At 33.6% G+C, this 25,747-nt stretch overlaps 3 protein-coding genes across 15 annotated transcripts; all 3 read right to left on the bottom strand.

Annotated features, from left to right (window-relative positions):
* Window positions 1-646: 646 nt before the first annotated feature.
* On the bottom strand, window positions 647-5,477 carry LOC110681917 (replication protein A 70 kDa DNA-binding subunit B-like). Of its 3 annotated transcripts, XM_021858088.1 has the most exons (10): window positions 4,642-5,477; window positions 4,282-4,451; window positions 3,260-3,527; window positions 3,078-3,183; window positions 2,849-2,979; window positions 2,695-2,773; window positions 2,504-2,615; window positions 2,224-2,402; window positions 2,023-2,143; window positions 1,405-1,675 (listed from the first exon to the last, which is right to left on the bottom strand). In XM_021858088.1, the coding sequence occupies exons 1-10, from the start codon at window positions 4,646-4,648 to the stop codon at window positions 1,547-1,549; spliced, it is 1,302 nt and encodes a 433-aa protein (XP_021713780.1). In that variant the 5' UTR covers window positions 4,649-5,477; the 3' UTR covers window positions 1,405-1,546. The 3 variants fall into 3 exon arrangements, with proteins under 3 accessions (XP_021713779.1, XP_021713778.1, XP_021713780.1); XM_021858087.1 differs by lacking the exon at window positions 2,023-2,143 and having other exon boundaries at window positions 647-1,675; window positions 2,224-2,351; XM_021858086.1 differs by lacking the exon at window positions 2,023-2,143 and having other exon boundaries at window positions 647-1,675.
* Window positions 5,438-7,469, bottom strand: LOC110681758 (ATP-dependent DNA helicase pif1-like). The gene is made up of 3 exons (XM_021857884.1): window positions 7,461-7,469; window positions 5,644-7,401; window positions 5,438-5,479 (listed from the first exon to the last, which is right to left on the bottom strand). Exons 1-3 carry the CDS (start codon window positions 7,467-7,469, stop codon window positions 5,438-5,440), a joined length of 1,809 nt encoding a protein of 602 aa, XP_021713576.1.
* Window positions 7,272-14,785, bottom strand: LOC110681915. 11 transcript variants are annotated; one of them, XM_021858078.1, is made up of 12 exons: window positions 14,472-14,785; window positions 14,244-14,317; window positions 13,186-13,234; window positions 11,419-11,506; window positions 10,770-10,887; window positions 10,535-10,686; window positions 10,318-10,408; window positions 10,178-10,242; window positions 10,011-10,082; window positions 9,627-9,917; window positions 9,036-9,350; window positions 7,272-8,929 (listed from the first exon to the last, which is right to left on the bottom strand). In XM_021858078.1, the coding sequence occupies exons 6-12, from the start codon at window positions 10,536-10,538 to the stop codon at window positions 7,524-7,526; spliced, it is 2,244 nt and encodes a 747-aa protein (XP_021713770.1). In that variant the 5' UTR covers window positions 10,539-10,686; window positions 10,770-10,887; window positions 11,419-11,506; window positions 13,186-13,234; window positions 14,244-14,317; window positions 14,472-14,785; the 3' UTR covers window positions 7,272-7,523. The 11 variants fall into 11 exon arrangements, with proteins under 11 accessions (XP_021713770.1, XP_021713767.1, XP_021713766.1 ...); XM_021858075.1 differs by having other exon boundaries at window positions 10,535-10,610; window positions 11,407-11,506; XM_021858074.1 differs by having other exon boundaries at window positions 11,407-11,506.
* Between the last annotated feature and the right edge of the window lie 10,962 nt (window positions 14,786-25,747).

Below are 25,747 nucleotides of genomic sequence, written 5' to 3' on the forward strand. Positions count from 1 at the left end.
CTTTACCTCATTTAGTTGTCACTTTAATGTACATATAGTAGTTGAAAAATGTATGATAATTTAATTTTATTGGTGAATGTATCTACCTTGGTTATTTTTTGTAATAGTAGATCCTTTCGAATTTTTCTAGTGAGTAATTGCTTCAAATATTTCGTTTATTGGTGGAATGATCCATAAAAATAGTTTCATATTTATTATGATTTTGAACAATATTAAAAAATAATTTAAAAGTATATTAAATTACATTTATTAAGTAATAGTAATTATATTACATGGTAATATCGTGACTTTACACTATATACTTTAAGATACAATTTTTTCTAATGATATGTAAAACTTTTTTCGCTATTAGCCATCTAACGTGTAAAATTCTCCAATATGAAGTTGGTCAGTTGGTGTTGATCTTCTATTATGGAGTTTTCTCTATCTACGGTTGTAATATTTAGTAATTTGTATTATATGTATTAATGGTTTTTTTTAGAAAAGTCTTGTTTACGTGAATGTTAGCTAATTAATGTGATCTTTTGAAAGCTTACTGCTCTCAATATTGTGTTAGTTATTTGATCATAATTCAAGCAGCTTTAAACAAACATCATAGTAATAAATTTCACCAAAAGCAATGTAATAAATTTCACGAAAAGCAATATACATAAACTAATATATTTTTTATAGATATATTTTAACATGCACATTAATTTAGCAGTACATTAGAATATAGTCCTAGTATGGTGTTTTCCAGGAACATTAACTATTGCTATTGTTCCTGGAAAACTCCTCAAAATATTTCTCTCCACAGCATCTAATTCCTATATACATGAAATTCTGGAGATAAACTGAAGTTTAGTACTACACGATGCTGGAGCTTTTATAAAAAATTTCGGCAACTATCTATTGTCCTTATCATAATATGCTGATCTACTGTCCCAGCGAAAGCGAAGTTCTTATAGTTGCCCATATACTTAAAGTCTAGCAAAAGATTTAATATGCAAAAGATTTTCAAGTAGTGCACCTTAAGTAGATAATCTTCAATACTTCATTAGCAGCATATATAGTTTCTTAGTAGTTCAGGGACTACTTTTCCTTGGTGGCAGATTCAACAGATGGCTTGTTAACCTTTTCAGTCTTCACAATAATTGGTGTGGTTTGCCTGTGCTCAGATCCCAGAGGCTCAGCTACATCTTCAACACGATCCTTTGCCAAAGGTATTGTAGGATTTTGACCTGCAGTGTCCTTCTTTGTAGTCATTCCACCAAAGCAAAGTTTCTTTTTCGCCCCGACTTGTGATAGTGGCACTTGGGATTCGCTTTCTTCACTTTCAAATTCCATAGGACTTTTTCCTAAGGATTTCTTGCGCTTAAGTGATTTAATACTTTGCTGAGGGGTGTCAAGTGTTTCAGTGTAAGGCTCTTCTTGTGTATGCTTGTCAGAATTTTTCTTCAAGTTTGGGGTAGGAATGAACGGTTCAGAATTACCTGACTCAATAGTGTTCTCTGGAACCTTTTCACTTGCATCTTTTTCTTGGCTGAAGTAACCAGCAGATAGTTGCTCAGCTTCTTGGGTGTGAGGATAACTCCAGAACATTGTTCTGACCCAAGTGCCAAGTAGGTCCAACTTTAATATAGAACGGTGTGCTGCTGAGTAAGTCTTGAATGGTCTTGAATGCGTTGTGATCATCCTGCGTTGATTTTGTTATAACAGCAAGCATTAGAATTAACTGAAAGAGCACGTGTAGAATCGTTACTCATATAAAATAAAAATGTAATCTGTATAAGCACTGATTTCATGTAAGTAGATTGCTTTATTGGTCTTACATAATGATTAATCCTAAGTCTAAGCATATTGTTGCCTATAACTCTAATTTTCTGAATGCAAAGTTTTTTTAGTATTCTTTGTAAGGTTAAACTGCACAAATAGGCTGAAAATTTTCTGAATGCAAAGTTTTTTTAACATTCTTTGTAAGGTTAAACTGCACATATAAGCTGGAAAGTAAATAGAAGGTAAGAATATCGTAAATTAATTTACCGATTCTTTAATGGCATAAATTTCAGCTGCAGTTTTCCTGAATAATCTTTCTGTATCATCGTTGAAAGTGGTGAATGCCATAGTTCCTGTGGTGTCGCTAGCTTCAAATTTGAACGAAATTCTGGTACAAATGTAAAGTAAGCATTGTCATCTAGAATATTAATAAATAGTAATGGATATAAAAGGAAACTTGTTTTATACCTCTCAGTGCAGATGCATTCTTTGTTCAAACAAGAAGAGCAAGAATAGCGCTTCTGCATTGGAAGGTTGGTGCGCTTGCAGCAGTTTGAGCAGCTCGTATATGCATTCACTTTTTCTAATTCAGCATCCTGAATAGTCACTTCAATCCATAAAGTTTCTTCTTGCAAGGTGTTACTTGGATACATGTACATTATATTTATGAATATCAGTTAGAATCTGTATACTTGATTATAGTTTAGCATGAACGTCTGAAAACAGGCAGTAATTCCTTAATGTTTACCTTTTTCTGCTTTAGTTCAGCAATGGAAACAATTTTTTTGTTTTCACTTGGGTACCTTACATCTAAGACTCTTGCTTGTCTATCTACTAACCTCTGGTGGAAGAGATTAGCCCTGACACAATGTTAGTTAAAGAGTATATCAGCACACTGTAAAGGCTATTATTTTTGTTAGTTTAGGTTTAGGAAATTACCAATCAGACACCACACGAGCTTCTTCTCCCTCAGGTTCATATATTATTCGAGTGGACATAGCAGAATTCATCGAAAAACCTAATATAACCAAGATGGGATCATTGATTCATCGCAATTAACCATTTACGTAAGTTATAGTAATATCTGTCTTACCACGACGAGTGTATGGTTTAAGAGCCGTGAATCCTATAACCTTGAACGCTTCTGCCCAAGTAGGTAATTTGTCGAAGTAATTTCCTGCCGTAAGGTCATTCCACATTGAGATGGTGAGCGATCGATCGCAGCTGTTACATGAAATGCATATTCTTAGTGATCTTAATTTGTAATTTGTACCAAATTATATATCTGGCATATCCGAACATTTAGTTCTTTGAAAATGAACCTTTGATCAGTGATGACTATTTCTCGCACCCAGCTTTCTCTCTTTCCATCTCTGGCTTCAACTTTCCTCGGCTCCTCTTCTACAAATAACACTACACCTACGACATCTGTGAATTAAGACAACTTTGTTAGCCTTTTAATTATCTAACTTTGGTGCGAGATTGTTTAGTAAGTGCATTATACCGTATTTCTCATCAGGATCTACCGCACGAGGTATACTTGCTATTGGTCGATAGTTGGGCAGAATTGGTCCAAGCTCTGGATGTACTGGCTGAATTACAGTTCTACTACCAAAAGTCATTTGGTAAGGAAACTGATCAAGTTCAGTCCTCCATTTTTCGTCAATGAATTTAATTGGCGCAGCAGAAATGTCATACTCTCCGAGGTACTGTAATGCCTCATCAAAGGCTTCAATTTGATCGCCAAATAAAGTACCGCGCATTCTATTACCCTGTGAAGCAGACATCAGTAATTAAGTTCAATGACCATAACCATTATATTATAGTTATGCATCAAAAATTTTAACTATATATACCTTGTTGTTAGGTAGGGAGAATAAGGCGTCACTGCTCTTTGATTTAAATTGCATACAATATGTGCTTTGCTTAATATAATTGTTGCTCAGACAAAGTTACTTTATCACTGATGTAATTGACTATAAATGATAAGCAGCCATTCAAAACTTTTAACAACATTAAGCTCTGTAGAGTAGCGTTATTAGAAGGTGGTTTTATTCTTATTGTAAAATAAATCTAAAAAGCTAATATTTCACTTGAATTTTTATCATTTAGACATAAGTGGAATTGCATTATAGTGTAATTTATAGTATAATTCAGGTAACTAAATGTTAATCTGAGTATGATTATTGATTACAGCATAACTAAAATTATATTAAAAGCTAAATCACAATATAAAAATAGTAAAGTAATATAATCAGTCAAGCTGTTTTTTATTATTTGTTACTATAATTATTGTACAGCCTACCATATTGCCTGATATGAATTAAACTGCACTCAAACATGATCTAAAAATAGTAGTCTTGTTTATGTGAATGTTAGCTAATCAATGCGATCTTTTGAAGGTTTTCTATTCTCAATATTCTAGTATTTTAGTATGTGAAACCTTTTTACAGTGTAGTTTTTCAATTGCATCATAAATGTAGCAGATTTAGTATGATAGTCACATATAAAGTAATAAATGCATACCTTTTCATCCTTTAGAAGTAAAGTCTGGAATCTGACCGTTTTTTTGGAAGATAGTATGTCCCTTCCTTTTTCAGCAACAACCACCCTTACTATATAAGCCTTGCTTGCTGCATTTAATTGATTCAAGTACACATATTCTGGCTTCTGTCTTGTTGTTTTGTATTTCTGATCTGTGCATGCAAATGGTTCCAGTAATATTCTGGTTAGTAGCAGCTTTTTATGAAATGCATAATTTTTCATCACTTATCTAGCTAATTCTAACTAATCAAGTAACTCACAAGAAATTTCTATAGGAATAAAAATATGCACAAGTAAAATTAAACTAAAATGCAAGGAATGTTGTAAAAGAGAGAACTATACCTTCCATGGTTAATTAAGTTTCTGGTAAGTTTGCTTTGTTGTGTGGAAAAACCAAAAGGCCAAGTAGCAAATCCCTTTATATTACCTAGGACAGAATATAAGAATAGAAAATAGAGCACAGGTATTGTGCTTGGTTTGAGTAATAGTGTTCTGAATAGCCATTGGTTTTTTTAAATCCTTGTCACTGTTTATACTGTTGAGCCCATACTTCTGGAAAAGAAATTTGGGCTGCTCATTGTACTTTTTAATTAGTTTTCAAACATTGGAAAAGGTAAGTCCCTTTATAAACAATATAATAATGGTAGATTTTTTATGTGACAAATCTCAAATTATGACAGCCACAATTCAGTAAAATCTTTTGGAACAATCTTCCTATTTTTAGGGGAATTGCTTTTATACACTGTCATAAGCAAAGCATAACTTTAGGAATTCTGCTAAAAAAATGTACATAAAATTTAAAATACTGAATAGCTTTTAATATTAACTTATTTTCCATGCTTCAAAACATAAGTTATACAATTTACCTTAGTGGGCTAATGTGTACCACATAGGTCTAAAAACCAAGCAGAAGAATAATTTTTGGCCCCAAAATGTAGAGTTTTTTAGCATCTTAACATCCTAAAGTTGAACAAATATCTCCTCATTTCCTAAATACAAGCTTCCTGCAATGTAAAATAAACCAAGCTTTAATTTAAGAATATTTCCAACTTGAATTGTATCCTATACATATAAAAGGCTTTGCAATTCACCCTAGTAAGTTTATCATTATGCACATAGCTTTTAGAGGCTTGGCTCATCAATAAGTTGTTGGCTCATCCTTCTCTTGAAGAGCTTTTTCCTGCAATGTAAAAATGATAAGCTATTAATTTAAGCTGCTTTGGACTGTTAACCTGATTATTGGTGTCAAAAAAAGTGCTGCATAATGAAAAATAAACTCACTTTTCTTGGTTAATGCATAGTTGGTTAGATGACTCCTGCTAACTTTAGGACAGTATAAGATACCACATTTTTAACAGAGTTCTTTGAATGCTGTAAAGAAGGAGCTACTGATATAACCTTCACTTTATCGGCAGATCGTGCCCGTGAAAGAGCCACATACAATTGACCATGTGAAAAACATGAACGGGGAAGATAAACCAACACTTGATCTAAAGTCTGCCCTTGTGACTTGTTAATGGTCATTGCAAAGCTCAGTTTGATGGGAAATTGATTCCTCGGAAATTGGAAAGGATATTTCTGAGAACTTGATGGCCTGAGCTTGATTCTGGGTATAAAAACATGTTCCCCTTGATACTGCCCGACAGAAATCACGCACTCAATTAAATTGGGCAAAAACCTTTTACATATAAGGCGTGTTCCATTACATAGACCCGAATAGGGCAAAAGGTTTCTGAGCAATATTGATGGGCAGTTTTTTTTTAGCACAAGATTGTGAGGACTCATTCCTCCCGGACATAGCTTATTTAGAAATTCTGTAGGATATACGCTGCCACTATCATCTAGAATACTGTCATAGCTTGTATAAGTTATGGCTTCCCCCGGGAATCTTTCAATCATGAAAGAGTTTATATTATCGACATCCTCATTAATAGGTGTCAGAACAGCCCTTTTAGAAAAAATTTGAGGATCTAAAGTGTCTGAACCAAGTTCCGGAAAAGAAGATTCAAGTAATCCAACTATTGGATCATCATCAGGCTGGAAAGTCTGCACTATTTGCGAAGGCAACTCAACAAAATCACTTTCCAAAGTTTGCAATTCACCGTTTCCTAGTGCAAGCAAAAATTGACAAAATGAAGGATCTTCCTTGGCTCTTAGGTTCTCAGTTAACCTGAATCTTCTTAAATGCTGCCATATATAAGAACTCACTACACTTGCTTCAACAGCTTCTCTCTGAGTCTTATTAGGGACAACAGGCAACACTTGTCGGAAATCTCCACCGAAGACAATGACCTTTCCACCAAATATTACATCATTATTGCATATGTCTTGTAACAGAAGGTCTAGAGTCTCTAGATTTTGTTTGTTTGCCATTGATGCTTCATCCCATATTATAAGAGCCGTTTCTTTTATTAATGCTGCTAAACTACTTTGCTTAGAAACGCTGCAGGCTAATGAAGCATCACTATCCATTGGAATCTTGAATCTTGAGTGTGCCGTTCTACCAGACGGGATATTTGTTGCGGCTATTCCTGATGTAGCTGTTAGCAAAACAATCTTATTCATAAGGCGGATCTCAGCATAAAGTGCATTGTATAAGAATGTTTTGCCAGTCCCACCAGGACCATCTACAAAAAATGCCCCTGGTTTTCCTTCCACTATATGCTGCATGATACATGTAAATATTTCCTTTTGTGCTGGATTTAGCAAGCTTCGGCTGTCTATACAAGCCTGAGGAATCGGAGCATCTAGTGCATCTTGAATGTCTTTTGTTCTATCAATTTCAGTATCATTGTTATCCATTAAAACAGCTAGACCACAGCCACATAATGACTTCCCCATAGCCTCTAAATGTTGTTCCACTGATCTTACAGTTAGTTTCTTAATTTTGCTTTCTGCACCAGAGTACTTTTGTGCAAAATCTTCTGACAATGCAGGATAATATTTGCGCCATAGTTCTGCCGGATCACTCGGCTGGCAAAATATAAGAACAGTTGCAAACAATCGGCGCAGAGCCCCGGGGAGCTGAATTTCAGTTGCTTCAGCCAAACAAATGCTTGCAGCATCATCTTCTTCCAAAATGCCAGCTTTAAGACATGCTTCCTTGAAAGTTGCACATACATAACCTTGAACTGTGCGTAAGTCTGTAAAAGATTTTGGACTTCTGACATTCAGTAATAGTAGTCGAAGGTAAAAGCGTTCACCTTCAGAAGGAGCCACAAAAGCTAAACGGCCAACCATCGAGTTTTTATTTTGTCGGTTGGACCATTTTTTGCTGAAGCATCCCACTTATAGTGTTCTGGAAATTCTCCATATAAGTAACCAAGACCATTATCATTAGCTGCATTCATACAAAAGAACTCTGTTAATTGAGTCTTTGCATAAACACCACTTGCAATACCTATATCAAGACGTTCATACGGGCGTACACAGACAGTATTCATGTCTGGAATATGAACAGACAGAGGTAAGACTGGTGGATGCATCTTAAATAAATCAAACCCGAAAATTCTCCAAGCCGCTTCACACGGTGACACCCACCTTCCTGACTGAAACTGAGCAATTTCATCTCCTGAATTTCTATCTTCTGCCGAAATATTGAAGGCCACTCGATCATGTCCTTTGTAAACATATTTATATAAATATTTCACTGCTTTTATAGTCGAACAAACCTCTACATTTAAATGACAATCAAAGAGTGCTGCGAGATAAGGGTTATAAGGTACAACCCATCGATTATCTAACTCGGCATTTCTGACCTTCACTTGTTCTCCAGTATCACTTCTCTTATAACAAGGATAACCATCTTTATTTGTCGTTGTTTGTGCGGTGAATTGTTTTGGATATCCATTTTTACAAGAAAAGACATTATCCTTCTTTCTCATACAAGGGCACTCTGGATTTAATTGGCCACATGGTCCATGCATCATATGCCTTAATACAATCTTACGCAGTTCAGGCTGAGTAACAGGAGGTATCTCTGCACAAACATACCTATCATAATCAGCAGGAGATTTCATCTTATGCTGCTGTTCTAGAATCAACAAGAAATGAGCATGCGGCAATCCTCTTTTCTGAAATTCTACAACATATATCATCGCTGCCACTTTTCCAAATACCATGTCTTTCTTGATTTTTTGTTTCAGAGCAATCAACTTCGCCCGAAATATACGAGCAACTAAATCAGGTCGGTCTTGGGCAGTCTCACCGGGCTCTAGTTCGGCTTTTATCTCTGGCCAATTTGCATTGCATGTCATAGTGACGAAGAGATCTGGCTTCCCGTATTTCTGCACAAGAGCCATTGCATTCAGATATCTCCTTTTCATATCACGAGGGCCTCCTATAAATGATGGTGGTAAAATGAATTTATGACCAACATTAGCTGCACTTGTCTGTCCACTCTCTACTGTGTCAAGAATACCCTTATAAAGATCTGCTCTTATTGTATCTTGATTTTGCCGGAAAAAATCTAACCTTGTATTTTCAACCTTGATATACATATCTGTGATGTATTGCAGAAATGCACGGCCTGCTCTTAAGAGCATGTTTCCTGGTCTAATTTGAAGCTTATAAGCATAGTACTCCCTTGCAGAGATATTCTTATCAGCTTTCGTATGTCTTCCGGAAGCTCCTATACACATTAAAATCAAAAAAAAATTCAAACTAAGCATATTTTAAGGGAACATAGGCGAAGAAGCAATTAACCAAAAAATCCCATAGTTTTGATAGGAACTTACGAGCAGCTTCTGCATCCAGAAAATCTGCCGGAGTGTTCACTGCACATGATTGAATAGGATCAGGTTCTGCTGCCACTTGCCTATCTCCACCATAAGAAGTTTTTTTTAGACCCTGATGCCAACCACATTCACCTCTTGGAAATAGCAGGGGATACTGTAAAGGGTCATAGCACCCATAAAAATGGGCAATCCGATGGGATTTCGCAGATTTTGCTGTCACAAGAACATGTGGCCATGAACTCTGACTTGATGAAACACTATCAGGCCAGATAACCGCAACTTCATCTGAAGTGGGAGCATTATACACCCTTTGATCTGGCACAGTGTTTGAATTTATTATAATGTTAGTACTTTCATCGACATTTACTTCTCTCAAAGATCTGAAAAATCTTGCATATGGATTATCTTTAGTTATTTGCATTAATTTGTCAATAACATCCTGTCTTAATTCAGGAAAGCAATTTGTTCTGTGTTTCAATTCATTTTGGCCATCATAGAAATAAAGCTGTAGATACTTTGGACCATTCTCATCTGGTATTAAGTCTGGTACAGAATGATATATTTGGCCATGTAATTTAAAGACATATATACCTTTGTATGTTTCTCTGTCAGTTTTACCTCCAATTGAACTAAAGGCAAATAGGTTATTGTATAATCGAGCATACTTTCTAAAATGCACATCATCTTCATCTCTTGAAGTAAAAAGTCTCACTAATTCAGGGGGATATTCATTCGCAACTATTTTAATATCACCATTGCCACAGCAGAAATGCAGGGTTTCAAACGCAAACTTTTTAGCCCCGCACTCAGCACAGTAGGTAGGCGGAGATAATTCTAAGGGTTGCGTAGGTAATGGTCTTCCTAAAGTGGCCGCAGGGGCTTCTGTAATAGTATAAAAGGATATCTAAGATAATTGTATTGTGCAACAGCATATAAGTGTTAACTCTATTAACTGAAATCTCTACCAAGGCTTACTTTTAGCAGCATCCCTTAGCTGCTTTGAACTCTGTGCATTTGATGGTGTAACTCTAAGAGACACGGGTCTTTCTGTAGAGGTACGAAGAGAAAATTACACCAGTTCCGATTAAATAGCACTACATATATATTCACTTTATAAACCTAAACCAAGGAAAAATACCCACTTTCAAGTACAGTATATTTTGAAGGTCTTGATTTTGCCTTTTTGGACTTTGACTGTTCTGCTTGACTGTGCAAAGCATAAAGAGTTTATGAATTTGCTTCACAAAAAATAAAATCCATTATTATAAGTCATGTACTTTACCTAGAAGAATTATGATTTGATATCAAATCACTTATTCGCTTTGATTTCCGCCCTCTACTTGATGGTCTCTTAAAGTTAACAGGTGCATCAGCTATCATATACATATTAAAAGCAATAACTCATCATTTTAAACATTAAACAAACATCGTAAATGAGTATAGCAATGAGCATATATAAAAAAATCCTTCCTAAACATCATGTCAATTTTCAGACATACCCATATTACTTTGGTGCAGATCAAGCTATCTCAACAATGCGCACAGGATATTGATGATTCCTGTTTATGTCATTTACTGTAAAAAGAAAACATATTAAATTCTCCGAAGCTGCAGTTCAGAAGATGTTTTTTGGTCTGTAAAATGAGAGGCTCTGCAAATTAAATCCACAAAAATTCTATCAACTTGATACATTAACCTGCACATTTCTCTCAATGATTCTAAGTAGATGTTTACCTGTTCAATATTTGTTCTGCTTAAAATTCTGTGAATTTGACACTGATCTCAGGTTCTAATTGCTGTACAGTAATTCCTGAATTTGACACTGATCTCAGGTTCTAATTGCAATACCCCCCTATTTTCAATGCCACAAAACAAAACAAAATGAATTCTACTAATCCACTACATTGCTTTGTATCTTATTAATGGTATCTGCATATCACTAACAATATTTGCATCAATTTCCTTTTAATTAATAAATTCTCTCTATCTCTCCTACATTACATGAGCCCTCTTTATTTTTTCTCTCTATCTCTCTGTACTCCAAAAATTGCCTAGTAGTCCTTCATTTTTAAAGTGATGCATCTAAAAATAACGGAGGAGGTTTAACCAATTTATTTACTCTATGGATGTTCAAAGGTTCTCTTCATCTACTCTAAAAAATCCCTCTTCAATCCCCAAAACAAAAGATGCTAAATGCAAATATATGCTAGGTTAGCAAAGAAGTCATATGAACCAATAATTAGACTCATTACACTTACAAATTATCCAGTATGTAATTAAACAGATAAAAAGATGACAAGGTAAAACAAAAGCTAATAATTCACCAATTTATCAGAATGCCGTATTTATGATGTAATAGACAAGGACCCACTTATTGAATTACCACCAGATTTCCAATTAGTCCGCCAGCAATCTCATAAAATTTGGCATCTGAAAACCCAACCGCAAGAGCAAGCTGCGCCAATCCTTTCCTACATTAACAAAACTTTATGGACTGAATGAACTATCTGACATTTTAAAACTTTCAGATTATAATCTAGTCAATCCTTATTTCTTCATTCTTAACAAACACAAAAAACAATAATAGAAGCATTACACAAAAACAAAAACCTTATACGACAACTTCAGATAGATTTTAAAACTATAGAGGATGCCTACATGACAAATGTCTGGTGCATAAACTCAGGCTATTAGGCAAATGTAATGTGCTGAACATACATAACATCAAACACAAAAGAGTATTATTAAATTAAGAAGCCATGCAATAAACAGTAAAATTATAAAATATTCTTGAACCAACATGCAAATCAAAAGTGCATCCATTAATTACTCAAAATACACATTACATTAGATTTCAGTTACAGCATACAAGTCTATTTTCTAATGAAATATTTCAACAATCACTACTCTTAGACTTAAGTTTTAAAACAAAAGGAAAGATAGAAATCTAGATAATATGAGGCATATGTGAATACTAAACCTAAACACCTTTAATCAGGCAAACATCTTGCTACCCAAAATACTAAACTAAGACTCCAAATAACCTAAGCAAACTTTGTGCGCTTCCAAACAGTCTCTAGTTCAGGTATGCCAGAAACTAAAGGCTCGGAAACTCTAATGGTAGAAGAAGATGCAGCATCTAATGGCGTAGCAGAACGTCTTTTCATTGGAGCTGGTGGAGGCACACCAACCTTAGGTATCTGAAACCTTTCAGAAGTAGGAGTCAAGCATTCATCACCAGCAAAGTTTTCTTCTCTGGCAGCCAAGTGTTCCTTTAACTGGTAAAACCTACTCTTAAAAGCATTACAAGCAACACTCTTCTCCAAAGCTGCACCATAATTAGCATCAATGATCTCTAAGCTATACTTAGTCACCAGGTAATGAATAGCTCTTTTAGCAGCCTTTTGCTTTGCACCAGTTACCTCAGGACAAGGATCACTATATATGCATTCCATTTCAGCTCCATTATGTGGGCAAGACACTGTTAGCCAAGACACAAAACCCAAATCTTCAACCCAAATAGTCTCTAATGGACTCACCTCTGCTCCAGTCCTTGTAACAACAGCTCCTAAAAAGCTCACAAAATCAATTGTCACATGGATAACTTCATTAGATGGTTTTTTTCCCAAATTCTTTTGAGCAGTAGGCATCTCTATTCCTTTCTCACGACATAACTCAACAACCTTATGCTTAAAAAGCTTATTGCATAGCTGATACATCCTTGCTCTATCGGATGTAAAATCACTCACCTGCACCCCAAACTAGCTCATCAATTTTTGCACAGCTTTTTGAGCAGCCCTTTCTTGCGACTCCTGAACTGTATTAGCCTCCCCACCGAAAAATACAAATTCAGACTTGCCACATTCAGTTCTAATACGAACGCAGGCATTGTTCCTATCCTTATCTATAAAACCATAAATTGGTTTAGGAAAATTTAAACAGTCAACCAATTGACCTAAAAGAGGTCGAAATGGAATGGCAATTTTGCTTAACTGAATAGCCATAACCTGTAACCGGCAAAAATTAAAATTAAAGAAACATACAGATCCACTAAATCAAAACTACAATCAAATTACAGCCAAAGTCAACATATCTAAGAAAACTAAGTGACCTTGTAAAATCTTAATTTAAAAGATCTCAACAAACTTACCAACAATAGCAGCAAGCAATTTTAACAACACCGCTCCAACTGCACAGACCTACAATAATTATGTTTTTTTTTTCAATTAATTTTTCAAAAAAAAATTAAAAAGAAAAAGGAGAGAACAGAAAACACAGAAAATAAAAAAAAATAAGCTATCTAACCAAATTCAAGGTTCCAGAAATCTATATTAACTTTAAATAACTCGTTTTAGATTATTAGTATGAAGTTCATAATTGTAAAGTAAGTAATTGTAGTTCAATGTATGTCCAGGTGATCATGTAGCGTAAAAGTTCAAAATTCATTAAGTCATTATCCAATGTTGTCTGTATAATTGAGATCCATGTGGAATTTCAGCAATCACATTACATTTTTATGAGATAATTACAAGCTAAACAATTACCCCAGCAAAGTTTCACAAACCAACCTTTTTTATGTCAGAGGATAAAGAAGGAGCAAGCCAGAAATGTAAAAGAAATGAAAGCAAACCAAATATGCAGTATATATAAATACAGAAGTTGAAAGCAAAGAATAAAGCAAAGGACATATATATTATATTTTATTAGCCAAAAAAGCTACACCATATAAATTGATCCAGTACATCATAAACAAATATCTATCCTCTAAAAACTATTAAATAATACACATGCAACTTAAAAGAACATATATTTCTATTATTCACCAAAAAAGCAACCATTTTTTAATCTCCCCAGGGGAAAAAAAAAGGACAATAAATACACAGTAAAACCCCTCTATCAAATTTTATATACACATACACTACCAGACAATTCTGTATAAATACTGTATTTGAACAGTGTAGTCTCCAAAGCCAAGTTACTTTCCCACTGTAATTTCCAAAGCCAAATTTTCACCAACATACTCATTGAGGCTAAGTTAATCCTTAATTAATTTATAGGAGAAATCTACAAGAATATAATTTTCTGTTCACAATTTTATTAGCTAAGCTAAAACATAACAATGGGCTGCTCATTCACAATTTTCTATCATCAAACTCAACAATAATTAAACTAATTCGCAATAAAATGAGAAACAATAATTAAACACACCTCACACTACTCAACAACCAGATCCAGAGCTGCGACCAAAGAAGCTCCATCAAACCACTCCATGAAATTAACAGCTGCAAAAAAAAAAAAAAAAAAAAAAAAAAAAAAAAAAAAAAAAACACGATTAATGCAACACCCTTACAAAACACGATTAATGCAACACCCTTATTACAAAAAAAAAAAAAAAAAAAAAAAAAAAAAAAAACAAACAAACAAGACCCAGCTAACCAGGAACGAAAGAGAGAGAATGAGTTACGCTTCCCTCCTAAGCAAAAGGACAAAAATAGCCATGGCAATTACAGCAGCTCCATGAAACCTCGCCATCGAACTAACCGCTGCAACACTCGTTCAAAATGGAAATAATTAACAAGGAAACAACTAAAAAGGAAATAATCAAGAAGGAAATAATTAAGAAGGAAACACATAAACGAAATGGAAAAAGAAAGTAGAATTCAGGAAGGAACAATGGAAAAAGAAAGAAGACATAGCTAATCAGAAAGATGAATGCCACGCGTCAGCTTATTCAGAACAGCTGGATTGTCAAAGTGAAATGACCGAACCACCCCTGTCAATCAAGTCAATCAAAGAAGGGTGCTAAGGGCAGGGGAGGGCAAAACCGTCAATCTTCTGTTCATAAGGAATAGTAAAATTGCTACAGTAGGGGTGCTTGGGGCTTTTATAAGAGTTATAGATTGATCATAGAACATAGCGTTACTTATTTACTGTACATGTGCAAATAGTTGGAGCACATTAGAGCAAAGGTCAATTAGAAACAACTTCTCCACTAATGTGATCGGGAATGTTGTTTAATGAAGTTGAATGCGTAAATTTCAATTAAACGAACCCAAAACAAACAAAAAAAACCATGGAGCATTGCCCAAATCAGTTTTTTTTAAGCTTAGCATAAAGCTAGCTTAGCAAAAATGGCCTCCAGGACCCCAATATGTGCCAATTATTACCATGATTATATGGCTAAGAAGATCATTTGCAGAATCACAAACAGCTCTTAGAGCACTTACCATCAGATCACCTTAGCAGGTTATGGGCCTTTGTGGCGCATCCTTCGTCGCAACCTTACCTCCCATATCCTCCACCCTTCTTATTACGTTATACCCACCTCATCACCACATCTATTGCACCGTACACATCTAATATATTTACCTTACCTGTCCAAAAATAAACAATGTTCAGTAAAAATAATTCTAATTCAGTAATCAAATTTTGTACTGCAAAAAAAAGTGAAATGAACATAGTGGCCTTACATAATTTTTTAAGGGTAAAAATGACCCCAAAAACCTTACTCAAGCAATTTTCGTCACAAAAAATAACAACGAACAAGGAAATCGAGATATATCTCGACACGTAAAACGAGGTATTTTCGTTATTTTTTTGCGAATTCTGAGCTTAATTTGAATCCATTAAGGGTAAAAATGACCCCCAAAACCTTACTCGAGCAATTTTCGTCACAAAAAATAACAACGAACACGGAAATTGAGATATATCTCGACACGCAAAACGAGTAAACATTGAATAATCCATTCAATCCCACTTAATCATCGATTAATATATATATATATATATATATATATATATATATATATATATATTATTAGATCAATAATGAATTTTGAAACACGATAGAATAGATGAATTTCCTAGGGTTCAATGACAAATAATTAGCAGAAAAATATAGGGCAAATAAGAGCACACGCTCGAATGCAGATGCACACGCACACGCAAATAGTAATTAATTAACTCTTTAGAGTTCATGTGAATGGACTAACAAGATAATCAAGAAAGCTTATTTCAGTTTCTAACCGACTAAATTGTCACAACTAACAATTTATTTACCTCCAAAAAAAAACGGTTATAGATATTTACTAACCCAAAAATCAAGAAAATCAAGAAATCTCATTTCAGATTCCTCATTTCTTGATAACCGACTAAACTGCCACAACCTGTTGAAGAAACCCTTATATAAATCCTTTTTAGAATTCTTTTTTTACATCCATTCTCCTTTTGATCCAAAACTTCTATGTTACTTCAACAACACTAATAAAACACAAAATTGGTTTGATTTTACACAAAAATCATAAAACAACTTCTTCCACAAATTACAATATGATCAGACAAATTTTCAAGAATATTTTCTGACGAAACCCTATCAATGGTGCGGCAATAATGACTTCCCTTTATAAACATTTATCATCATATACCACCCCTAACCACAATACATCTGTCAAGTTTAACCTAAACCGCCTTGGAGAATCGAGAAAAAAGATTTAGATTGTATGTTCAAAACATGAGACGTGTACTCTGTTGGGTATGGCCCAAATTTTCTAAGCCCATCATTTTGGTGGAGTATTGTGCATATTCTATAGGCTTCCGGAACGATCAAGCAAGATCATTACTTGCTCATGATTTCTCTAGATTAATAACATACTTGAATGTTCTAGAGCATTAACATACATGGTTCGTGAATTTTTTAGAACATTATGGATACAAGAATGATTGAGGAATTTCTGGAATATTCCAGCTATTTCTTCCAAGCTCCATCTACACCTATAAATATATGTCATGGGCATTCAATCATTCAACACACACAACAAAACAAACACACAACACAACCCAAAGAGCCACACTCAAAATACATAAACCCCCCCTGTAATTCTCATATCATATCATGCCATATGTAACAAATTTTATTTTTCACTAATGCCACGTGTAAACTTTATTATCACCAATGCGACGTGTCACCTCATTTAACATTTCTTTTTTTTTTTATCCACTTTCTCAAAAAAAAAAAAAAAAAAAAAACTAGCTTTAATTCATTACATGTGAATGCTATTTGGTTCATTTTCCCCCAACTTATATTAACACCTTCTACCATTACATTTAACTATCACCCATTCTTATTCTTTATAAACTATTCATTTTTCAATAAAAATATATCATAAATTAAACTTTTATACGTAGTATTATATACCTATAAACAGCCTGTGCATTACACGGGCCAGAAGACTAGTTTATATTAATTATCTTGCCTCCTACCAAGAAAATTGAGAAATATATCTACACAACCCTAAATAAGGGTTAAGAAGAAGAGTTACTGGATCGTCATATAATATTTGATACATAATTGGGGGAACATATCCAAACTTGTTCAAAAAGTTGCTAGCAATGTAATAACAGAAGAACATTGTGATAAAAGAATTGGGATTGGAATACTCAAAAGTTTCTTTGGTGATCGCTTTACTTAATGCGAACAAAGAATGAATGAGAATGCATTGATTGTAAATAAAATTGGTATGTCTTAGTTTTTTTGTTAGCCCATATAGTTGTATATAGCTTATGGGTCGTAGTTATGTTCCGAACCCTAATGTTGTATATATGTACTTGTGTATACGCTAATACGAAACACAACTCTCTATTCTCTCTATTCATTATAGATTGACATGGTATGTCTTAATTTTTTTTTATTGCTACCAATCTAGTTGCTTAAATATATTAAAACAAGATATTTTTGATACGATAGAATTTTATTTTCCACTCTTTTAAGCGTCCATGCATTGTTTTGTTCACAAGATTAGTTTACTACTTGGCACATATTTCATTAACTCAAGCCTACTACGAACATTTATGACAACATATAATTATCATATATGGTTCCAAACGGCATTATATGACCCTCGAGATGTATCCCATTAAATATCAAGACTTTTATACGCCGAGCCCCGAAACCTCCAAAATTTCTCAAAAAACGTGAATATTAGCCTTCAATCAATTTTGGAATTTTTTGATTTTTTTTTTTGCCCAGAAATCAAAATTGCCGAAATGTTTACCATAGTCCCTAATACCCCCCGGGAGTCCAATTTAATGGGTGGAACCATCCTATTTGCCTTTAAACGACCAATTTACCGGTTTATAACTTGCACCGATTTCATTCATTCAAGCCTACCACGAACATTTATGACAACAAATGATGATCATATATGGTTCCAAACGACATCATATGACCCCGAGATGTATCCCATAGAATTATAAGACTTTGAATAATAGTCTTGAGTAGAATTTACTACGATCACAAGTTCATTTACTATTCATGTGGTCAAAATTGGATGAATTTGTTTCAATGCAAATAATTTTTGTAATTAGAACTTTCTATAATTTTTCATTAATATGTAGTTGAAGATATTACTCCCTCCGTTTTCTTATTTGCAATATTGATTGTGACCGTAAATGAATGTTTGACATCACCAATTTTGACTGATAATGTTTTTTTTTGAAGGGTTGACTTTTAATGTTAATACTAATTGTTAGTTACCAATTAATATCAATTATAAAATGTTAGATATTATGAAAATATACATTGTACTCCATAATTAATCTAAAATTACGTACCTTATGTAAGAATATAACAATTATTTTTCATAATTGTACATTTGTAAATGAATAAAGTGTTGCAGCTGAATAAACCAAAGAAATAATAGTTAGAGATTGCATTAAAATTGTGCAGAAGTCAAATGAATTAAACATATAGGAATGACCGAATGAACATGGTATGTAATGACATTTTATTTTTATTTTTTGACAAGGTATGTAGAGCAATAATTCAATGAATAAATAATGTTTTGTTTGTAAAAAAAAAAAAAAAAAAAAAAAAAAAAAAAAAAAAAAAAAAAAAAAAAGAGAAAATGGATACATGTTTTGTACTTATAATATTAATTGAAAATTAAGAAATCAAACAAAATAATTTCATTGAGGAAGTTTATTACACGATATAAAGCAAAAATAACTACAAATGTGGTCTATCACATAAATCTGTCTAAATCCACGTGAATGGTGTTGTACTGTTGTTCAATCTCGAATTAAAACATTATTACACCAATAATCTCCATTATTGGGAAATAATAAATCATCTTATATTGGCAAATAAATTAAATAAATAGCTTACTACTCCAAATTCCATTATTAGAAAAATTATAAATCAACCTTATTCCATAATACTAAAAGATGAGAGTATTTCAATGAAGAGGTTGAAACTGTGATCATCTCCCACCATACTAACTCTTACATATCTTCTACAGACAGACGCTAACGCCGAACTTAGAGCCATTTCTTGCTTGGATCTTCATTTTCCTCGTAAGTTGTTCAACATCTTCACTCGTTTTACACTCCAACCACGCAAATGCTACCATAAATTAGATCATCTTGTAAATTTATGATCGGTATATAAATCAACATAAAAAAAAAAATATCCTTGGTACATCGGAGTAAAAAGAGTATTGATAAACCTCTCCCACCAATGCTAGTATGATTGGGGAGGTGTATCAACAATTTAAAATGCTATTTTGTTAGATTTGCCGATGATATCAACCAAATGAGTTAAGTAAGCAATTAAATCATCCAAATGAGTTAAGGTCCTTTATGTTTTGCTTAGGTCTTCTGCAGGTCCCTCATGTTTGATTTTTTACATCCTAATCACCAAACGTTTCCCTCAAGTTCGTCCTAGTTAAAAATCAGACCACCCTTATTGATTGTTGAGGGACTAAATTCAGTCATTTGTAACTTTAGGGACTAAAATCAAACAAACCCTAAACATAAAGGACTAATGGCATACTTAACTCGTCTTTTTACACTTAAAAATTTACTAAAATAGGAAAGATAAAAATTGTTGCATATAAAAAAGCACCCATTTATGGTAAATATTGCAGATAATTGTGCGAAGGGGGTATCAAGATTTCATAGCATTATATGGATTCACGTTGAATCAATATTTTCCCCCATTCATTATTCACGTTTGTCGTTGACGTATGACATAGTAGCGGTTCATTATTCCAGCACGTCGAAGGATCTAGCTAGACGCCAATTACTACCAGTAGCACGCATTTATATAAAATACTGTATAGCCATTCATTTGATTAGATTAGAGTATTAGGCTATTTCATCTTAAAAAATGATAATCAATAACAAAATTCTGTTCATTAAATATAATTTTGATTCTATAAAAATAGGTTTATTTGAATAAAAATAATTTCAATTTAATAAAAAAAAAAACTTCAAAAAAGAAATATAATGATTTTTTTTTTATTTATAACACCTCAAAAAACAAAAATGGATTATAACACCACATAAATTAAAATTTTTATTATAACACACATACAAAAATAAATAAATAAATAAAATAAAAAACAAAAATGAATTTCATCACCATTTAACTGAACTGTTAGTTAGAGAGCCTATTATGTACACCCGGGGTCATTTACTAATTCAATCAACATATGAGTTTAAATATTAATTGTTCTTTGTTGATTAAATGAGCAAATAACTCCGGGTGTATATAACAAATTCTATTAGTAGGCCCACTAAGGTACACATACCTCAAAAAAAAAAAACAAAAATGAATTTTAAGATGCACCATGGTGCACCTATTTTAGGTGCACCACGCCTATACTTTTGAACAATCAGTAAAAAAATCTGAACAATTGCAAATTTTGAACATGTAGTAAAAACATATGAACATCGCAAATTTTGAACATTTAGTTAAAAAAATCTGAACAATTGCAATGCATCATGCTTATACTTTTGAACATTTAGTAAAAGAAATCTGAACAATCAAGAATTTTGAACATTTAGTTAAAAAATCTGAACATCACAATTTTGAATATTTAGTAAAAAAATTTGAACAATAACAATGCACCACGTCTATAATTTTGAACTTTTAGTAAAAAAAATATGAACAATAAATTTTTTTGAACTTTTAGTAAAAAAATATGAATAATCGCAAATTTTGAATTATTACGAGTCAGACAAATTTTGAACTGACTCGTAATAATTCAATAATTTTGTAATATAAACTGAACATTTAATGTATACAAATGAACATTTCTTGATAAAGTATGAACATAAAAATTATATGTTTATGTTCAATTTTTGTGACGTGTTCATATTCTTTTTACTAAATGTTCAAAAGTATAGTCGTGGTGCACCTATTTCTAGGTGCACCATGGTGCACATAATACTAATTGGATTAGAGTACTAGACTATATGTTTATCTATCAGTATGTTTAAGTATTACTCGGTACACAAAAAACATTAAGTAGAAGTTTTACCTTTTAGTCCTTTTTGAACCCGTACTTATCAAACGCCCACAAAAGGCTTATACATGGGCTTCACTAGTTCACTTGGCTAGCTGAGCGAACCCAGCTATACAAGGAGAGTTTAAGAACCTTCTTGATTAAATGAGAGAACCTAAATTTTCACATCTAAGCACACCAACTTTTCAGTAGAATAAAGAGTATTATTATTTATTTCATCAATTAAGTGTCTTCATAATTTGTAGGATGAACTATGAAATAAATATGAGTAATTTAGTATTATACTACACTACAAAAGCGCATGAATTTTGAGCCATGAATTAATTAAATTCAAACAAAAAATTACAACAAAACTTACAACAATTATAAAACAATCAATTCAATATATATTATTAAAACCCATGGCAAGACATGCTATTTTGCGTGTCACCAATTTTGCCATTTGACATATATTGTGACGCCACATCATACAAATTCATTAATGATTGAAAACTCAATATATGCATAACCTCTATATATTAATGTTTTGTTTAATTGTAAAACTCTTTATATACATAACACTCTATTTTAATTTCCGTAGCTTGGAATGTAACTCCTTAATTACTGCATAATAATAAAATTTGTAAGAAACTAAACATTACTCCATATTTTTATGCATTAATTCATAAGATTGTAATTATAGAGTAAAAGTTTTGATTTATATATATTACAATTGTAATTATAGAGTAATTTTTTAGGGTGCATTATGAAGTACTCCGTAATATATATATATATATATATATATATATATATATATATATATATATATATATATATATTGACATTTATACATATTTGATTTATCAATTATATTTTTTTCACATTGGATTGATTTATCATTTACCTTATATATATGGAGGGTCAAACCAGCTCATACAAACAACTAACTACTTAATTCATCATAATAATAATAAAAAAAAAAAGCTCTCAATGACAAACACGCCAAAATATATACAGTTCAATTAAAATACATAAATTTATAATGATGTGGGGCATCGCCCGGGCCAGTAACTAGTTAATTAATTAATCATGACAATTATACATGTTACCTAACCAAGCACCTTCCAACTCCGAACATCTATAGCTTGTTAGGATGGAGAGAAATGGAGGGAAGTGTTTACGCAAATCTTAGTAGGCTCATCTAGGAATTCGCTTAGGGATTTAGGGGTAATAACAATCAAACCACAAATATCAAATGCGATAACCAAGAACAATAATAAAGCAATAAGTAAATAATTATATTAAAAGAGATAGAGTTTAGAGACACAATTAAAGATGGGCACAGGCCCGACACGATTCCGGCACGGCCTGACACGACACGGTCGCCGACACGGCATGGCGGTCCACCTGTGGGCCATGGGCCGTGCCCTGCACACAAATCTGGGAATCGGCACGAGGCACGGTGGCCGGCCCGTGGCACAGTCGGGTGATGAGTGACATTTATGTCACTCTTAGGGGTAGTATTTAGGTCTTTTTCCTCTTATTTTTCTTAGGTTTTTCCACCTCATTATCCTCTTATGGCTTCTTTTTGTGTTGATGAAAAGTAATGCTTATTTTGATAATCTTTATGCATTATTTTATCATCCCCATGCTCTCGTGAACTTTGGTATCTTCTGCAGGTTCCGTGACGGTCCTATGCACGGTGGGAGGCCCCTTGGCCAAGTATGGAAGCCATGGACAAAGGCAAGAGGAGCAAAAGGGAAGGAGAGGAAGCAAGAAAAGGAAGTGCAAGAGGAGGTGTGGCCGAACCTCTGAAAGGTCCGGTCGAACCTTGGTGTGGTCAAACTTTTGAAAAGTTTGACCGAACCTCCAGGGTGCAGTGAAGGCAGTGTCAAACCAGTTTTCAGCAATTTTGCAGGAGAGGTCGAACCTCAAAAGTTCGACCAAACAAGGATCAGGGAGGTTCGACCGAACCTACACAGGGTTCGACCGAACCTACCCTGAGTCCGACCGAACCTACCCAGAGTTCGGTCGGACCTTTTCCCGATCTCAGCCAATTTTGTACGGACTATTTAAGGTCCTTTTGAGATCGTTTAAAAAAGGGAGAGGAGAAGAAGGACAGTAGCCTAGTTTTCAGAAACCTCTCTTAGTTTGAAACATTCCTTAGGATTAATTTAGCTTAGTTTTCATCAAATCAAATCATTGTATTAGTGAAATTCAAGAATTATTCTCAAAGTTTGGCAATTTGTATTCAACATTTGAAGCTTCAATTAGTAATTTCTCCAACCTTCTTCCTTTTAATTTCAGATTTTATTTGGTATTTGCATGTTATTTAAATCTTCTTAGTTCTTGGTAATTTGTTATTGGATGATAGTTATTTCAATTGTTAACCACTTTTCCCCAATTATTGAAGTATTTAGAACCCTAATTCTTGATTGCATGTTGATAAACATGAGTTGTGAGTAGTCTTCTTGCTAGGGGTTGGGTGAAGCTCGACCTTTTGGGTTAACTATGCAAATGTGGGAGAAACATTGATGTTTGTATTGCAATTAAATTGATTATATGAGATTGCTTGTTAGTTCCTCATGATAGGTTTAGCTACCCTTGACTAAGGAGCTTGATAGTATGATATGCCTAATTTGACATGGAAGTGTAAATTGAGTACGTCATTACTTATTGTAATTTGATTATGTATCATCTATTGCTAAACTAATGAGGAATCTAAGTTTAGTAGTGTGAGTTGTTTTCTAATTGCATGAGGTTGATTTTACATATAGTCCTTGCTATATCTTGTCTATTTTACTCCCCGTTTGCCTATTTGCCTTGGTTGAGTGGATCTCATTCCCTAGTATCTTTAATTCATTGATTTAGAACCATAGTTTGTTTGTCTTCTTGACGAACCCCAATTCACCAATTGACTTCGAGTTAGCTTAAGTGTAAAGATCTTTGGCAATCATATCCTGTTCCTTGTGGACCGAACTCTTACTTGTCATTATGCTTGGTTTGTAAGGTGTTTGTTAATAAATGTGTTTGATTGAGTGTGGAATGTACGACCGTTCTAATGCCCATCATCGGGCACTGTCCGGCATGAGGCTCGCCATAATTATACACTATTGTACAATTTTTGTATTATCAAACCTCGTATTCCTTATAGTAAATGAAGTTATTCACCAATTATTGTACGATTTTTAATTATCATTAATTGTTTGTATTATCGATTTATCGTACCGGCTACCGGCATATAATAAAATAAGTTATTCTTCAATTTTTTGTGTTTTCAGCTTATCACACTCGTAAATTTTTGTTTTTTATTATATGCATTGTTGTTTTTTTTTGCTAAATTAATAAAATTATTTATATAAACTTAAACATAATTAGATAAATAATTTATATAACCTTAATTAAAATAAAGTTGTTCAAAACTATATTAACATTAACATAAACATAAATTAAGTGGTACTAAAATTGAAAATAAATGTAAATATATATATATATATATATATAATTTTTTATTTACAACTATTATTAATTAAAAAAAAATTGGCACGGTTTGGCCCGCGGCCCGGCCCGGCACGGCCCTCCAGGCAGGTGGGTCGTGCCGTGGGCTGGGGTGGTGTGCCAAATTTAGGCACGGCATGCCCACCACCGCGGCACGGCCCGTTGCCCATCTTTAGACACAATACTGAGAAAGGATAGGCTTCCTTGTTCAGCAAAGACACAGTTCCGAGAGAATAAGTACGTAGAGTATTTAGTTTGTATTAATGTTTGAGTGAACGTGCATGAGTATTACAATGTCTAGCTATGCTATTTATACCTAGGAACAATTAGGGTTACAAAGATATCAAATATATTCAAACGTGGGAGATCCTCTTGATTTTATTCTATTTTTCTTGTTCAGCAGGTAGGGATGGCAATGGATCGGTGGTGGGTCGGGTGATGCTTCATCCGCCTCCATCCACCAACAATCCATCCGTCATCCGATCCATCCATCACCTAATTTTCCTTCATCCACATCCGATCCATCCATCATCCATGGATGAATCGGGTGGATCGGGTGATAATTCGGGTGAAGTAAATATATAAATACAACTTTTCACTTTCATAATTAAAAACAAGATTTGGAAAAAAAAAAAGTGATTAGTTTATTAAAACTGGTACATCCTTCTAATACTTGTTCCTTTTTTACTAAATTAAAAACACAAGTCAATTCCTAACATTACAAATAGACATTAAATTATTTAAAAAGATGTTTATTTTTATTCTTTTATATATAAATTTAACGGGTGGATGGATGGGTCGGGTGCTGGGTTGGAAGTATCATCATCCGAATCCGACCCGATTCGTCACCCCACCCATCCATCATCCATCCGTCACCCAATTAAGTTTGGGTTTTCATCCATATATTTAGATCGGGTGGATGGTTATCCA

Source organism: Chenopodium quinoa, unplaced genomic scaffold, assembly GCF_001683475.1.
Source record: "Chenopodium quinoa cultivar QQ74 unplaced genomic scaffold, ASM168347v1, whole genome shotgun sequence".
Taxonomy (NCBI): Eukaryota; Viridiplantae; Streptophyta; class Magnoliopsida; order Caryophyllales; family Amaranthaceae; genus Chenopodium; species Chenopodium quinoa.

What these genes read in the sequence shown, in the direction of transcription:
- LOC110681915 (XM_021858082.1), bottom strand. An exon ending in GCTAAGGGATGCTGCTAAAA is followed by an intron (nt 9,918 to 10,010) that starts GTAAGCCTTGGT and finishes ATACTATTACAG; the next exon opens with AAGCCCCTGCGGCCACTTTA. An exon ending in TCTGGATGCAGAAGCTGCTC is followed by an intron (nt 8,930 to 9,035) that starts GTAAGTTCCTAT and finishes TAATGTGTATAG; the next exon opens with GAGCTTCCGGAAGACATACG.
- LOC110681917 (XM_021858086.1), bottom strand. An exon ending in ATAGTCATCACTGATCAAAG is followed by an intron (nt 2,980 to 3,077) that starts GTTCATTTTCAA and finishes TTCATGTAACAG; the next exon opens with CTGCGATCGATCGCTCACCA. An exon ending in CTGAACTAAAGCAGAAAAAG is followed by an intron (nt 2,403 to 2,503) that starts GTAAACATTAAG and finishes ATGTACATGTAT; the next exon opens with CCAAGTAACACCTTGCAAGA.
- LOC110681758 (XM_021857884.1), bottom strand. An exon ending in AGAACTCTGTTAAAAATGTG is followed by an intron (nt 5,480 to 5,643) that starts GTATCTTATACT and finishes TTTACATTGCAG; the next exon opens with GAAAAAGCTCTTCAAGAGAA.